The sequence below is a fragment of the Phalacrocorax carbo genome, chromosome 3 (assembly GCF_963921805.1).
Source record: "Phalacrocorax carbo chromosome 3, bPhaCar2.1, whole genome shotgun sequence".
In the NCBI taxonomy this organism is placed as follows: domain Eukaryota; kingdom Metazoa; phylum Chordata; class Aves; order Suliformes; family Phalacrocoracidae; genus Phalacrocorax; species Phalacrocorax carbo.
In genome coordinates this window covers 54955625-54972935 of record NC_087515.1, presented here as the reverse complement: position 1 = coordinate 54972935, position 17311 = coordinate 54955625, and the positions used below count along the sequence as shown (strand labels likewise).

General features: G+C 44.2%; 1 protein-coding gene across 1 annotated transcript in view; it reads left to right on the top strand.

Annotated features, from left to right (window-relative positions):
- The window catches only part of FNDC1 (fibronectin type III domain containing 1), a 76392-nt gene that overhangs the window by 48015 nt on the left and 11066 nt on the right, over positions 1–17311 (top strand). The window contains exons 12-15 of the mRNA XM_064446967.1: positions 3919–3984; positions 5811–5975; positions 7993–8223; positions 9697–9805. Of these exons, the coding sequence (XP_064303037.1) occupies positions 3919–3984; positions 5811–5975; positions 7993–8223; positions 9697–9805 (571 nt within the window). The remainder of the gene's footprint in view (positions 1–3918; positions 3985–5810; positions 5976–7992; positions 8224–9696; positions 9806–17311) is intronic.

The following is a 17311-nucleotide window of genomic DNA, read 5'->3' as shown; positions in this document are numbered from 1 at the left end:
TTGTAGGTAATCCCCAACTCATTCTACAAATGGGCAGTATCAGCATGGCCCTAACCTAAACAACAGGTTGGCAGTCAGACACCTGCCACACACAGTAGCCAGTTTTAATGGGTTATGAAACCCCCTTACCTTTCCCCCATACACCTGGATCTCTGAAGCCAAAGTAGACTTACAAGTAGGTCATGTAACCATGGCCTAGGAAGCTGAACTATCGCTTTGAAGAGAGCAGAGGTATGGAAAGATGTGGCTTCAGCAACTCACAGTGAGTCTAAGGATGGCACCTTTGGAAAGGATCTCAGAAGCAGAAGACTGAAAATTCCCTTACCAGCTACCCTGGGTAAGTAATGAACCAGAGCTGTTAGTGCTTTTTACAGGTGGAATTACAATGATTTATAGTGTTAATGTTTGTCTGACAATTAGCCCCATGTTTGACAGTGTATTTATAGAAGTGTGCTTGCATATGTACATATGCATGGATGTGTACACACACAAACGTATGTATATAAAAATGACCATCATATTGTTAAATATTTATTTGAAGATTTTTGGTTTTCCCTTGGTGCTTCCATTGTTCTTACTTGTATTAACAAAAGTTTTACAAATATTTTTATATATAGTGACCCTGGTATTTTCAAAGGTGCCTAAAGGGGACCATGATTTTTGGCAGAGGTAGAGTCCTTCCCACTCCCACCAGCTCCTTTTGTTTACCTTAAATGTTGCTTACCTTAAACCCTGTAATGCCTCCTCTCTTTGGCCTGTGCTATTTGATACCTGAAGGACGTCTTCTGAGAATACATACTATAAGAACAGTAAGAGTTCATGAAATATGTCTGAGGTTAATCTGAGTGTAGGCTCCAGAAGCTGAACAACAAAAAGCTTTGTGGTATTATTTTTAGCACAGCTGTGGGCTGGGGAATTTTCATGTGATTTTATGAACATTTAAAAACATTCTGCTTGGGTTTTTTGCATTCTATCAGATGGGCTTGCCGAATCCTTGAACTATTTTAGAGGCATGAATGAAAAGTAGTTCTTTACACAGGCTGCGTGTTCAATTAGAATGGCCCTTAAGTCACTTCTAGACTGTCTGGCATTTCGACAGTATGTCTGCAAATGCATCACAGTGGAAGACTGAAAGGACAAGAACAAGTCTTATGAGGAGCAGCTGAGGGAGCTGGGGTTGTTTAGCCTGGAGAAGAGGAGGCTGAGGGGAGACATTATCGCTCTCTACAACTACCTGAAAGGAGGTTGTAGCGAGGCGGGGGGGTCGGACTCTTCTCCCTAGTAACCAGTGATAGGATGAGAGGAAATGGCCTCAGGCTGCACCAGGGGAAGTTTAGGTTGGATATTAGGAAAAACTTCTTCACCGAAAGGGTTGTCAAGCACTGGAATAGGCTGCCCAGGGAAGTGGTTGAGTCTCCATCCCTGCAGGTATTTAAAAGAAGGGTAGACGTGGTGCTTGAGGATATGGTTTAGTGGTGGGCTTGGCGGTGATAGGTTAGCGGGTGGACTCGATGATCTTAAGGGTCTTTTCCAACCTTAACGATTCCATGGTTCTATGATTCTATGACAAGATGGTGCTGGATTTCTACTTCTTACCCGTTATATAGCTTGAGCAATATTAGTCCTTACCAGGCAATTATGAATGTTTCTCTGAAGGGTAATTATTAGGATTATTAGGTGACCTGCCTCAACATTTGACAAATGCAGCAAAACAACCTGCCCATTCCATAGAGGAACTTGCTCGAAAAGAAAGCATCTTTGTGGTATTTATTTAATGATGGCTGTTTTGTTTAACAAGTGCAGTGTCTATTTCAAGGGGGATAAGCAACTATTACTTGAACTTTCAAAATATTTAAAGCAGTTTTCCCTTGACCATTTACAAAAAATATTTTTATGTTGTCTTTCCCTTTAGTCTGAGTCTGGAAAATACTCCAGATGATTTAATGAAGTACTTTTTCTGCCAAAGCTTGATATTTGTTGCTAAGTGCTTTACTCACAAACAGCCGGAGGCTGCAAGTGCCAAAACCCACCGCCAAATGTTCTACTTAAACTTTGGCAAATTCACTTACTCTCTGGCAGAATTTTTGCTTGACCCAGCAGAATTTATTGTCAACATTTCACTAGATTCAACAGTCTTTAACTTTCAAGAAGTTTGGCCACATAAGTGTGATTTGTCAGTGAAATCAGCTAAACTTTTTTCATGAACTCACAAGGAAAAAAAAGGTGGAGTCTTAACCACGTTACATGTGATAACATCAAGTGATGGTTGCGCAGCCTGCTGTCCTTTCAGATGTCAAAAGACTATGGCAAGCAGTCATAGCAAGTCTTAACCTCATTTGGTACAGGCAGGGCTCACTGAAGAGCTGCAGCAAAGGGTGGTGGAGCAAGCTGGAGGAGTGTAGCTGGTGTACATACAGAAAATTATAAAGGGAGAGGTTTTTGAGAAATACCCGTATCATTGCCATGCCACAGTGAATGCTAAAGAAGCACAGACAGCGAAGTAGAAGAGATTGAATAAGTACAAAAGTAGAAAATAAAGTTTGTTTTTGCTGGATTGTATGTAGGCCAAAGGCTGGCTAGCTAATAGGTGTGAATGAGTTGAAATCTGCCCATGAAGGACTTCAAATTTCTGCGTATCTGAGCCTCTTGATTACTTGGATGTAGTCAAAGGTAAGTGCATACATTACAGACGTTGGTTGATGCTGGCCAGCTGTGGTGAGATCTGCAGAATTCAGCAAAGGATCTACTTTGTTACTGACTAATCTCAGAAAGTCAAGTGGCTTCCAAGTGGATGATCTCCTGAAGAGTGGCTGCAGAAGTCTACCATGAGAAAATGTCAGATTTTGCTATATGAACTGACAAGAATTTTAACCCATTTCCTGTGTTTTTAAAGCTTATTTTGGCATTAGAATCACTACTGTGTATTTAAAAGAAACTTATGGTAGTAGGAAAAAACAAGTCTTGTACAATAATTGTTCACCCTACATAAAAAAAAACAGTCTGCAAAATCAAAATGTTTCAAGTATCCAGTGCTGGACACATGACCTGTAAAGATATTGAGATAATATTTAGGGATAGGCATCTGGGAAGTCTGTGGGTGCATTTGCATTGGTTTTGGGGTGGATTGGGAGAGTGTTTTTGAAGTGCACTTCACAATCATCTCTTCTTGCTAGGGTTTCGTTTGCATCGTAGAGCAGTCTCGGTGTGCACAAACTGAATTCCTGTTGGATGAAACTAAAGCAGAAGCAGTGCTTCAGGATGACACATTTGTGCCCCAACCTGTAATGGGCATTCAGTCCACGGGATCAGACTAGAGCTAGTGCAAAGTAAAACCCCAGAAAACACAGCACCAATTACTTCATTCTACAAATCCTTTCCTTCTGGGATATATTACTTGCTAACATAGACACAGTCTGTAAATGCCATGGCTCTGTTGCTGTTTGATTTTTATTCCCCTGCAAAAATACTGACTAGAAGTTCTCAGTTTATTTGAATTGCTTGGTTGGGTTTTTTTGCGTATAGTTTTCTCACGTTTGCTGCTCCTGAGATTATAAAACATTGTCAAATCCTGACCTGAGTGTTACGTGGTTGCTGGCAGCCTGACTTTGCTTCACAGCTGCTGGGGCCCAGGGCAGAGCTTCTGGAAGGTGCATTACTCTCGATTTTGAGTAGCAGCTCTGAACTCATTTTCCCCCATCAAAACTCCTGGCTACTGCAGTTAGCTATTCATCTGTTATTCTAAACATGCAGAGCTGACTGTCAGTGTGTTACCTGGAAACTAGGCAGTTATCTTATTTCTTTACAAATCAACTGGCTAAAGATTATTTTTTTTAAACTTAATTCCAGAAGTATTTTATTAGGAGGGTAGGGATGAGACCATTGAATTCTTATAGCATTTTTCTCTCTCTCCTTCAATAGATACGTTCTCAGGACTGGATTCAGATGTGACAGCAACTCCAGAGGCATATGTGATATATGATGATGGTACTGTTTAACTGTAAAAGTCTATTGCAAGTGGCATGTTTGGGGTTGGTTTTTCCCCTGCCTTCTTTCTTTAGAATTGGGTTTGAGGGGGCAGGTTGGTGAATGGGAGCTTAAGCAAGCAGTGGTGATCTGGAAAACCTGTCCAGAGTCCTGTGTCACATGTGAAGAGCAAGGGTGCAAAGGCAACTATTTCTGGACATGAAAGTCCCTCTCTATAGCAAATCCAAATAATATCTGAGTCCTGGAAACTTGAAATACCTTAGGGAGTTTTTAGCACTCTACAGCACTGTGAATATATTTTTTTGTCTTTTTTTTTTTTCTTTTTAATGTGTAGTTTTCATTTAAACTATAAAACATGCTCATACTGAATGAGATCAGCTACATGTAAAATAATTAATCTGCTGGATTCATGTGGAATTTAAATCAAAGAGATTTGAAATCAGATAAAAGGAGAAGAGGGAGAGATTTTTGCAAAGTTATATTCATGTCGTCTTGATATTCTAATTCAGGACACACAAAACTTAGCTGAAGAGGAAGCCTCAACTCCCAGCATTTAATTATAAGTTTGCATAAGGAATGCAAATTCTCAGTTGCTGGAACTAGCATTCACTTTCAGCCATCAGTGACTTCTGACGTTCTGCTCCTTTTAATCCTCAGATTCGTGTTCTTACCCTCGCATATTAAAGAGGATAAATACAGACCTCTGTTAAACTCAAAGCTTTTTAGTAGAATTTATGGCTCTAGAATAATAAAAAATTTTTTCTTTGTGGATGCAGCGCTGGGATCTTAAGTCAAACCAACAACAACAAAAAAGCATTTTAAAAGAGAGTGCAGCAGCTGAGGGGAAGATGTCATAGACTTTTATGCTTTTTATTTTGATCACTTCATACTGAGGCCAACATTTAGAATGTGGGGAGGAGAGGATGAACTAAGAACTGCACAAGCCCTACATTCCGTGTTCCGTACATCACCATGAAAGCGGAATATCCTCCGTGCACAGGTGTTTTGCCAGGTCTCCCCTTAGGTGCAGGTCACCTGCAGAAAACAAATGCTTCAGCAGTTTAAGCAGAAAACACTCAAAGCCATGAGCCGAGTCCCTCAGCCTGTATGAGGATGCAGCAGGGATGCCAAATGCTTCTTTCCCTTGATTTTGTATGTCAATCTGGTAGCACAGTAGCTTTTCAAAGAGTACTGGATTTAGTAGGACTGCCTATCAAAGAGGACTGAATATCAGGAGATTCATGTGGGCCAGTTTGCCTTCCTTCATGGCCCTAATGGAACCATGAATGGCAAGTACAAGACTCCATGCCTCTTAAGTTGCCGGAAGGCTTGACAGCAGCATGAACCAGCTCTAGCATTTTAGAATAATAACACAGAGTTTTCTTAAAAAGCCATTTTTTTTCACTCCCTTATCGCCTTCCTTTGGCATCTGAGAGCTGTGGCCAGGGATTCAGTTACTGTGCTGTCTTCTCTTGGGGGTTGTGAGGAGAGGTGATAGATGAAGCATGTTCATGATATTGCTGTATGAGTGCATTTGCTTATTGTCATTCTTTTTACCTGTGTAAGTGAGGTCTAAATCAGCAACAACACTAGGACCCTCAGGTAAAGACTTTGTGCTTGCTGTCCATCAGTTTAGTAGAAACCCTTGCCAGGCTGAGATGTGACTGACCCTGACTTAGAGGCCTGTAAGGAGTGTGCAGCAGCCAGGGCAGGGTACGTAGTACTCCTTTGGGACTGTGGCTGGTGACAGAAATGTTTCCCTTCTCATAGTTAAGCCAAAATAATGTGAAGCAAGCTAACATTTTCATCTTGTGTTTCCTCTGAAGACTACGAGTTTTTTGAGAGCACTTTGCCACCAACCACCACGACCACCACCACCACCACCACTGCTTCTACAACAACAGAACTGGAAGTTGTCTATCCAGAGACTAGTGTTGTTGGCACTGGCCCTGTGTCAGAATATGATATTGCTGGGAAGAAACGGTTCACTGGTAAGGATGTCCTTTGGTTTATGTAACTTACTACTAGCTTAAGGGCTGCAAAGAATTCTTGTTCTAGCAAGGTCAGCCCTTAAGCTGCGACCATCGTGCAAATATGTCCAACAGACTAGTGTGTGATCCTTGTAAGGACGGCCACCTGGGAAATCCAAAGAGCAGTACTTTGTTCATAGCTTCAATGATTGTGTGTGGACCCCCACTGATTTTGCTGAAGGAATGCAAACCTCTTTGTACTCTTTCAGTGTAAGTGCTCTGCTTTGTATTCTGCATTGTGTTTGGTTTAGCTGAGGTCAGTAAGAGAGCAAGAGTGTCTACTTTGGTGCTCAGTTCAGCACGATGGCGTAATTTTAAGTTCACACCAGTAGTTCAATCAGTGCAAGTCTCCATGTAGGTGTGAGTCTTCCTGGGTGACCTACTTCTTTTGCACTGACCCATGCAACCCCAGTGATTTCACCTACTTTGCACAAGCATGGATGTCAAAGGAGTGCTTCAAAGTCAAGGAATGAGTGGTATTTTGGATATGAACTTTCCAAAAAGTAAACCCAACTGACATAAATTTGACTTTGCTATTTGTATCTTTGCTCTGTAGAAAGAACTTGGTGAAGGAACTCCCCAGTACGTTGACATGAGCCATGAGGCTGGCTCCTGTGTACATGAGCCATGAAAGTGTGTAGGTAGGTGTTGCAGCTCTGATTTCAGAGCTGCTCTGCTTCTTTGTCAGAGAGGCAGCTGGGGGCCAGACCGGAGGGATTTGGAGGTAGTAGGGCACTGCATTGCAGCCTCCACCCCAGACTGGTGACCACCCCGCAGCCCATTAGAAACCTCTGGCATCTGAACTGAGGTCAGGTCATCTGCTGGCTCACCTTGCGTTTCAGATAGGGGAGCAGGTGATGGAGAGTCAGCTTTGACTCATGTCTTGCCTTCCCTTCCAATATCCAGAAGCTTCACGTGGCTTAGAGTGGAGCTCTGTTGCTGGAGTAAAAGGTTTGTTTTTGTATATGCCAAGACTTTTTCCAGTGCATCTTCAGTTTCCACGTCCAAACAATTTCGTGATGTTTCTATTCGGCGCTCTCCCTGACAGTGCTTCTTGATTCATTTAGCTAGAGAGGCTAAAATTAACTTCATTGCAAGATCTGGAAAAAATCCCTTTAGGGCATGAAATCCAATAAGATAAACCAAGAAATGTTGGTTTATGAACATTTCGAGGCACTAGGGGAATAATATTACCATTTCAATGAATTGTAGTATTGCAACTGAATAAACATTTCCAATGCAAGTTTTATAGTCCTTACTTTGAATGTTACAGTGACTTTTAAGGCAATAAAAAGATGGTTTAATCCTTTCCTGAACTGAAGTGCAATTCCAGTCAGTGTAAACCTTTCAAAAATAGAAGTTACAGGTTGGAAGCACATGCCTGGAAGGTAGGGACTCATGACTCATGGTCCCTTAGTACCCAGGGGACCACAGCAATAATCTCTTTGTTTAACCTGGTCAGACTTCACTTTGGAATTACTCTTCTTACTCCCTCTGTTGTTTTGCTCCAGCTTCAGGAATTTTGTATAAGAACAAACTGCTTAGACCTATAAAGTCTTAGATGATCTAAAGCCCTGGCAGGGATCTGTTCCCATGTGTAGAAAGGCAGAGTTTGGGTAACATTTTCACCCCAACTTCCAGAGCAGCTGGAAGTAGCGTGTGGAGAGTCCTGCAGTCAGACCATTCTCTTCTGCCTCTCATCACAAAGACAATCCTTCTGTCTTCGCATAATTGGGTACAATTGTGAGTGTGGGCTAGACCTGAATATTGACATCCCATTCACCCTGCTCATCAATCAAATAGAGTGCAAGCTGTGCTTTGTTGGCAGCATTGAATCGTCTCTGGGCTGGAAGGGGAGGAATTTTAAAATGCATCACAAAATTTGACTCTCTTCTTTTCAGGAAATTGCCAACCTGTGTGGTACTCTATGGTACCTACACACTGCTAACTAAATGCCACCCTTCCCTGTCTCTTCCAGCTCCTTACGTGACCTATCTCAATAAAGATCCAGCAGCCCCCTGCTCCTTGACAGAGGCCCTGGAGCACTTCCAGGTGGAGACCCTCGATGAAATCATCCCTAATGACCTCAGAGAGAAAGATCTGCTTCCCCTGAAAGCCCCTCACAACATCACTGTTGTGGCAGTTGAAGGCTGTCACTCCTTTGTCATCGTGGACTGGGCCAAACCTGCTCGAGGAGACATGGTATCAGGTACTCTCTTGAGGGTTGCTTTCCTGATGGGGTGGTGAGGAAGGGAAAGGTTTTCTTAAATGACCGCTTTTACTTTAAACTGAGCCAGCGTCTCATGAAGTTTTCACTCCTCTGCAACTTTCTAAGGGAGGTGAGCTATTTTCTGAGGAGCGAGGAAGGTCCCTCTGTCACCCCTCAGTGCCAGACTGACCAGCCCACATTGGTCCAGATATCTCAAGATTTTGGCACTGATTTTGTGCTTCAGTGGTTCTGAAGTGGTTCTGAAGGCACTGCTTCTTGCCTGGATGGTAGCTGTGATAACGCATTGCTCGACTGAGGACTTCTGCCTCCAGGTAGCACCCTCAGCTCCACAGCAGGCACCTCCCAAGCCTGCCTTGGGAGCATCTTTCACACAGCTTCAGTCTCCTCCAAACAAAGGTGACTGCATGACTGGAGCCGGTCTGGGTCCTGCTTGGCTGTGAGCATGGCTACAGGAGTGGTCTGCCTGTAGAGGGGCTTCTGGCTTGGCAGTCTTCTAGTCAGCTTTTTTTTGTAGGAAAAGAATGTATAAGAGTCGATTATCTCCAGTGGAGTCTGTGGCCCAGGCTATGCTTACCTTGTTTTACCGAAATTTTACTCAAATATCAGTCTGACAAGCAAGGATGGGTTCAGGGGTGGGATGGGTTCAGGTTCAGGGATGGGGAATATATTAAACAAATATATTAAATTAGATCTCCTTTAATGCCTTTAGACTGTTTGAGAGCCAGAGAGAAGTCCAACTTACTTCAGGAATGAATCTCAAAAGTTGCTGGAAAAACACTAGAGTAAACAACCAAAATATTTTAGAAATTAATCAACCTCTGTTTGTCAGTGGACCCAAAAGGTCTTCAGTAAACATTGGAAAAGGCCACTGCTTTGGTGCTAACATCCAGTTTTTGAGGAGCGAGCCTTGCCCGGCTCTGTAGCTGACAGCCATGGCAGAGGGGTGGGAGCTGGTGGAGCCGAAGCAGTGATAATGGTTGGGAAGGGAGAAGGTGGCACTTGAAAAGGCTATGTGGTGTCTGTCTCTTCATTTTTCACTGCTGTTGATCCAGGACCTTACCAAGCACAGTTTGCATAACTATTAGGTTGGGTTTTCTTTTTGTTGTTGTTGTTTTTCCAAAAATGCCTGGTATTTCTTACTACATTGGTTTCTGCACAGCGTATCACTTAAAACAGTGAATGGGTAGCCTCTGACGTCTTTTTGCCTTCACTGTGATTTAAATCAGAATTTGCACCTGGGTACCACCCTCTGACATAATGCTCCATCATTATTTGCTAATGACAGGAAATTCTTGTAGCCTAGGATTTTCCAGGAGAGTTAGGCATCGAATCACTTCCATATTCAAAGATGCTTCCACTCCTTTTAACCCATAAAATCTATCACAACATGTAGATATATAATTTACTTAAAATTTCAGGATCCTCACAACCACTTGTTTTTCCCATTTTCAGGCTATCTGGTATACAGTGCATCCTATGATGACTTTTTAAAGAATAAATGGTCAACCAGGACTACAGGGACTACTCATTTGCCAATTGAGAACCTGAAGCCCAACACACGGTAAGGATTCGATCCACTCTTTTTCAGTTCTGTTAGGGAAGTAGAGCAAATTTTGAGAACTGTCAATCGTTTTTCTTGGCCTTAGCATAAATGTTTACATCCAATCTAGATTTTACTCATTCTGTTTGACAGGAAATTGTTTTTTAAACCACACAGCTACTTACATGATATCTTAATGATATTAACCCTGGAGCAGATGACTTTGTGTACATATATATATGTTTGTATATATAAAAACACTTATCAGTAACAGAAAATCTTATTTTAAAAATGCGTTTTCTAGTCTTATGCATAACTGAATCAAATTCTGGGGGGAAGAGTATACTAAAGTATACCCTTGGTGTTATGTGCTGTGGCCATTTTCACATACTGGTGTGGCTAAGATTTGATACCTAAGGGCTGGTGGGGAGAGGTGCCTCTCTCTGGTTTGTTTTTCCTGTCTGTTCACATGAGTTATGCTGGAAGAGAAGGCTTGGTGGTATATAATGAGGCCGTGGCAGTTGCCCAGAAGTCAGTTTGGCAGGAGCTTTAGGTCTTTATTTTGCAAAAAATCTCACTGAAGTAGCAGAACAAGAATGCATGCTTTGCGTGAGATTGGAATAATTCATGGCAATTGGGTGGGAAGAAAATGGCCACAAAGGGACTACGTTAAAATTACTTCTTTTGACAGATGCTTGGTGTCCCTCATACTTTCCTCTCAAATTCTGAGCCTGAAATGCTTTTGGTGCTGCCTTGGGCTAGGTGATTGCTCTTCACATGCTGATGACTATAGTCTCTTAGACACTGGTGACAGTTGTTGCTCACATATTTGGTAATGGGGGAGATGCACTAGGATTGTGGGCTAGGACTAACGTGCCTCACTTGATGGTGAGCTACGGATCAGAGCACCCACTCCTAAGACAGGCACGTAGAGCTTGTGCCACGGCAACACAGAAGAAAGAACGGGTGTCACCTAATGTATCTTTTCTTTCCAAGATGATTTATAGGTGAATGGAAGATTCTGCAGGTTAAAAGCAGTTGACCGAGAACCTCAATCTAGAAAACAGAGTATTGTTTGAGCATGGCCTTTATCTAAAATCTTAATAGATTAAATGATAAAATAAGATAAAATAAATAACGAAAAGTCAGTGCAGTATAGCATTTGGGTCTCAGATATGACCAGGCATGTTTCTTCTGACCACATTACAGTGCTTCTCCACACAGCCCTGACTTTAGCATAGTTTCCCACATGCCTTGCCCCTGCAACTGCCTCTGCTGGCCCTGAAACATCCAAGCATGAAGAAATAACAATATGTGTTAAGATGGGGGTACTGCCCCTCTGTCTCCTCCCTGGAGATTTGCCTCCAACCAAAGAGTTCTGAGGACATGGCATCTCATTGGCAGAGCCAGCACCAGAGCAAGTTCAGCAGCAGCTCCTTAGGCAGATGCACCAGGGACACATCCACCAGAGGATACCTGCAGTGTCAATGAACTGGGAAATTAGCAAGCAAAAGGTGTATGGAGAGGCAGGATAAGCACACACAGGACACCCAGAAAGTTTTAAAAAAAAAAAAACAGAAATAAGATGTTACAGGAAAAGCTTTGTGTCATCGTACCCTCTCCTGTTCTGTCTACAGTGCTGTCAGTCCCATGCTTCCTGAGGCTTTTTCTTACATACCCAAGAGATAAAAAAGGCAACCTGTTCTGAAGATTAATAAACCAGACCTCAGTGCAAGTCCTTTAGTGTGGTTCATGGTGCATTAAAGCAATATTACTTGCACAGTAGAGGGCTGCAATTGTATGCTCTACATCTGCTAGTGCCCTTGTTATAAAACATCTTTGTTACAAAGGTATGGAGAGGGGTATGGGGCACAGTTTATCTGTGGGTTTCACCTGGTATAACAAGATGAAAGAGGTCTGAGGTCTCCTAAACTCTGTTCCTAGATAGTGAGGGAAGTAGGTGCAGAGCCTCCTGCCTTTGTACATCCACATCCTTGTGACTTGAGGACACCTTTTCCCTAAACCTCTCTCCTCCTGCTGCTAGCCCCAGTTCCTGCCTCCACATCCCAGACTCTAGTACATCCCCAGCCCTTTTTCCCTTCACCAGTTTTCATTCCTCCCCTCTCACCCTGTCCCCCACGCAGGCCAGAGAAGCACTGCCTGTATGCCCCAGCTTCCCCTGGCTGGGCTCCTCCGTCCCTTGCTTCTCTGCCATTTCCACTTTCCACCCACAGCTCCTCACTCTTCACTGTCTTTCAGTCAAGAGTCCCCGTCCTACTGCCCCAAGGCCAGTGTTGAAGGTCAGCGATAGCTCTCTGCTTCTTGTGCCCAACATCTCAAGGGCTCCAGGTCACCAGAAGGAGCGGTTGCAGTGAAAGCCCCCAGGAACCCTGCAGCTGCTGTCCAGGCCGTGCTCAGTGCAGGGGGGTTGGTGAGAGTTGAGTTGCCAATCCGTGACACATCCGCTGAGATGTACATTAACTCCAGGCTTCATAAGGTCGCAATTGGGCTGTATTTGAATGGAGTTTTATAGGAACAGCAAGGTTATAGGTTCATGCATCTCCATGAACCTAGTAACTCCTGTGTCGAATATTAAGGTTCTGTTTCAAAGTAGGGAGGTTCAAGCAAGTGCTATTTGTTTTAAGCATATTATTTCCCCAGCATCCTACTGAAGAATGGTATAATCCATTGTCCTCTGTTGTATGCTCTGTGGAGGCAATAAAAGCTTCATGTGGGGTCTGTGGTGGAGAAGGAGGGTTCTTTACAACAGCGAAATTGTATCATCCAATCTCATTTACATTCTCCAAATCCACAGACTGAATTGATTGCATATTTTCTGTGTTAAAAATAACTCCCTAACCACTGGGAAAAGACCCCATGCCTAACTAAGAAAATATGGCGTGAAATCTGAAGTTAGTCTAAAAATTTTGTGTTTGCTTTGTTAGTGCATTTTGTGAGAAATCTCTGATTAAGTCGGATTTACTGTATGCAGATGCTATTGACTGCTGGGCATCCCACGAGGGGTTACTGGTGGCACAATCTTGTGGCGTGCGCAGGGTATCAGAAATGGGTTGGCATCTTGGCAGAAGTCAGCCCCAGAGAAGATTTGAAGCTGTCAACATATCCTGGAAAACATCTGCCTGGTGTTTAGGTTTTACAAACAAAACAGAATTCTATGTTTAGCCCACGTCACAAGTTTTCTTCCGAGGCCTGGTCTGACCTCCATTTGAGAAGTGGAAGTTTTTCCATTACCAAAACCCTGGTCAGCTTCAGTAGGCACAGGAGCTGCTTCCTTGTGACATGCGAATGTAAACGCTAAAATTAGTTTAAACCATATTAAATCTTAAAAACAGCAGTCTTGACAATGTCCCTTACCTAACCTTAACTCTCAGCTGTCACAGAAGACTGATGCAAAGGGCTGGACAGCATCTGCTCAACCACTAAATCCAGTCTCCTGCAGTCACAAACATTACAGTCCTCGTCATAAACATTTCAGTCTCCTTCTTGAGCATGGTTAGGCTTTTTCCTGCCTTTTTGAAGGAAAGCTGCATCAGTGCCTGGCGGGAGTGGCTAGATAGCATCATGATTTAAAACACTGTCCTTTACCACTGTATTTCCATGTCTCAGCAAAGCTTCTACCCTGTCCACTTGGTTTTTGTTCCCTCCAGGGATATTTTGATCCCACAGTGCCTGCTACTAATTCCAGTGTTGTACAGAGCATTTCATAGGAGGCTCTCAAACATTTACTCAGGGCTCACAGCTGCAATCAGAGCCTGGATCTTATGGCTCTGGGGGCCAGATGCACCGAAAATTTCTATTTCCTTTCTATATCTCTGTTAAAGCAAAGCCGCAGTATGTCCAACAAGCAGCATCAGCCACAGCTGGCTGCTGTGTATCACTAGAGAAGACAAAAGAGGTAAGATGTCAATGAAACCCTTGCCCTGTGCAAGCTGTAGACAGGTGAGGCACATACCTACCTCACACCAGCTATGTAGGAAGCTCCTCTTCCAGCTCTGCTCTAGTGTCTTATTCTAACATTTGTTGTAAATATTCATGATGGATGTAGTGCTAGGCCATTTTTGATGGAGGGAGATACTTTGCACTAGCCTGTGAACCTGCAGGCAGCTGATTTACATGTTTTTCTTCTGGAGGGATGGTGCAGTTATGGGAGGAGGGTTTCAGCCCCTGCTGCCCTCTCCATGTCTCACAGGAAGAAACCTGCCTGTCCTTTCTGACCCCCTCCCAGCCTCTTTTCCCCCTCATCCACAGATCCTGCTGGGTAGTGGGTCTGTGGGGTGCTGTCACATTGGCTTGTCCCGTCCCGTCCCCTTCCTGGACAGCCCATGTCTCTCTTTCCCAGACACCTGGTCAGCCACACCAGTTCCCCTCCTGTGGGCAGCAGCTGCGTGCTCTGTGTGTACCCTCTGCGCATTCACCCTGGCTCTCACCCGGTGCTGATGGAGGTCCAGCAGCAGCCATTCCACCGTCCCCGTGGCTGGCATGCATCATGGTGCTATGGCTCCCGCCCTGGCTCTTACAGCTTGCGCAGATGGTGCCGCTGCGCACCCCACAGCTGGCTGGCGTCCTGCCACCTCAGCCTGCCACAGGACAGGGCACGGGGCTGCGGGCCCATGCAGCCATGCCTTCGGAGAGGCTGGAAAAAAGATTTTACAGCTAACTGTTTTTTTAAAAAACAGCTGCTTCCCTAATTAACATGATTTGTAGCTGCAAGTGCCAGCTATTTAATTCCAACAGAAGGGAGACACCTTGAATTAAATCATAAAATCATTTTGCTCCAAGGGACAGGTATGGTGATACGACTAGTCATATAGTCTAAAGGAATAAAAATACTACATATTCATTGCCCGGTTACAATTTACTATGTCCTTTCTTGACGTGTCATTAGTGGTCATATATAGAATCTCAAAGGAGGTTTATTTTTAGGAGGAAAAGCTTTTTTCTTGTCTGTATTGAACAACAAATGGTACTGCATCTGTTGCAGTTGTGATTCTTCTGTGCATATTGGTAACAATTCATTGCAATTCTGCCTAAGCAAAGTGTAATCAAAGCACAACCAACTTACACATTACAAGTTTTGTTCATGTATCTATGTGAAGAGGAACAGTTGAGTTATACTGATTTAAGATTTCTTGGCAAATTCTTCAGCTGAAGGATTCTGACTAATGAAAATGTCAGATGCCTGGACCTAGAAAGGCTTTGGCAATATCTTTTTTATTTGTCATGTCTGAGAAAGAAATATATCCTGACTGCATTATTTTATTGACATTCTTAATACAGCAATCATAGCATCGTCTGTGTTTAAATCACAGGTCAACAAGTCATGAGACCTGTCTCTCTTTCTGGCACAACTAGAGGCTTCTTGTGTATATAAAGGCTTAGGAACTAATTTTCCAATTTAGTAAAGGAAAATGTATTTATAACTTCATTGCTGTTGTGGTGGGTTGACCCTGGCTGGACACCAGGTGCCCATCTAAGCCACTCTCACTCCCCCTCCTCAGCTGGACAGGGGAAAGAAAATATAATAAAAGACTCATGGGTTGAGACAAGGACAGGGAGAGATCGCTCACCAATTACTGTCACAGGCAAAACAGACTCGACTGGGGGAAATTAATTTGTTACTGGTCAAATCAGAGTAGGATAATGAGAAAATAAAAACTAAATCTTAAAACACCTTCCCCCCCACCCCTCCCTTCTTCCCAGGCTTAGCATTACCCCTGATTTCTCTACCTCCTTCCCCGCCCCTCTCCGAGTGGCACAGGGGGACAGGGAGTAGGGATTATGGTCAGTTCATCACATGCTGTCTCTGCTGCTCCTTCCTTCTCAGGGGGAGGACTCCTCAGACTCTTACCCTGCTCCAGTGTGGGGTCCCTCCCATGGGAGACAGTACCCCATTAACTTCTCCAACATGAGTCCTTCCCATGGGCTGCAGTTCTCATTAACTGCTCTAGCGCGGGTCCCTCCCACTGGGTGCGGTCCTGCAGGAACAGACTGCTCTGGTGTGGGTTCCCCCATGGGGTCACAAGTCCTGCCAGCAAACCTGCTCCAGCGTGGGCTCCTCTCTCCATGGGCCCCCAGGTCCTGCCAGGAGCCTACTCCAGCGTGGGCTCTTCTCTCTATGGGTCTGCAGGTCCTGCCAGGAGCCTGCTCCAGCATGGGCTTCCCATGGGGTCACAGCCTCCTTTGGGCATCCACCTGCTCCGACATGGCCTCCATGGGCTGCAGGTGGATACCTGCTCCACTGTTAACCCCCATGGGCTGCAGGGGAAACTCTGCTCCTCACCCCTTTTCACTGACGCTGGTGTCTGCAGAGTTGCTGTTCTCACATATTCTCGCTCCACTCTCTGGCTGTAGTTGCACAGGGTTTTCTTCCCACTCCTTAAATATGTTATCCCAGAGGCGCTACCACTGCTGCTGATGGGCTCCAACTTAGCCAGCAGCGGGTCCATCTTGGAGCCGGCTGGCATCAGCTCTATCGGACATTGGGGAAACTTCTAGCAAATTCTCACAGAAGCCACCCCTGTAGCGCCCCTCCTGCAAGGTTTTCCTTGCTGTGCAAACCCAATACACTGTTTTTTCCAGACAGTCAGGCAGGCAACTTGAACAGCCATGTGTCCCAGGCAGGCTTCTGTGTATGTAACAGGACACCTGAATGCACAGGTGCCCTGATTACATAGGTAATCAGTTCCTGCATTATGCATTAGATACAAAACTGCATGTTTTTCCCCACTTAAATAGGTGCATGAAGTTCTTAGGCTGCTCTTTCCTATTTCATCGCACTTACAGATCCAATGGGAATGTTTTAAAGCTAGCATTAACAGACATGTATTACGTACATTGAAAGGGTTGCTCAGAAGGTGCCACTGTGTTGCAAAGGTGGTATCTAATTATACCTCTTTGGAAACAGTGGAAAGTCAGGCATCCTTACAGATGTTTTCACTATGCTTTGAAGCATTTCAGAAAAGATGTGGGCTGGAAAACATTTTTATCCTGTTTTTCTGAAGTACTTACACCAAGTGCTGGGCTAAGTTGGTACAGTTTGGTGCTGTGGTCAGCCTTCTGCTGCCAGCCCCTGCCCTGATCCAGGGGAAGAAGCTGCAAGTGGGTGAAGGAGGTGTGGATGGATGCAGGTGTCCCACAAAAGCATTGGCAACTCAGGGGATTAAAGCAGTGCTCAGGCTGTCGTGCTCTGCCTGGTTGGCCAGAAGTAGAGGAGCACATGGGAGCCTTTTTGCCTCCTCTGTTCTCTTTCTCCAGCCACGCTAAACACTCAGAAGCTTCAGTCAAGAAATCAAGGTCAATAGTTAAAACCATGGGCAAATATTTTTTGCCAGCAAGAGGATTGTGCTAGGCATGAGCAAAAAGCACAGCCTTGCTAAATTTCGCTATTTAACATGGTTTCTTTTTGCCACCGTGTGTGTGTTGTCTTTCAAAGAAAGCCATGAGTAATTTGTGAGCATCTTATAGTCATTAATTACAGGCAGAACTGGCTGCAGAAAGCAGGAGTGG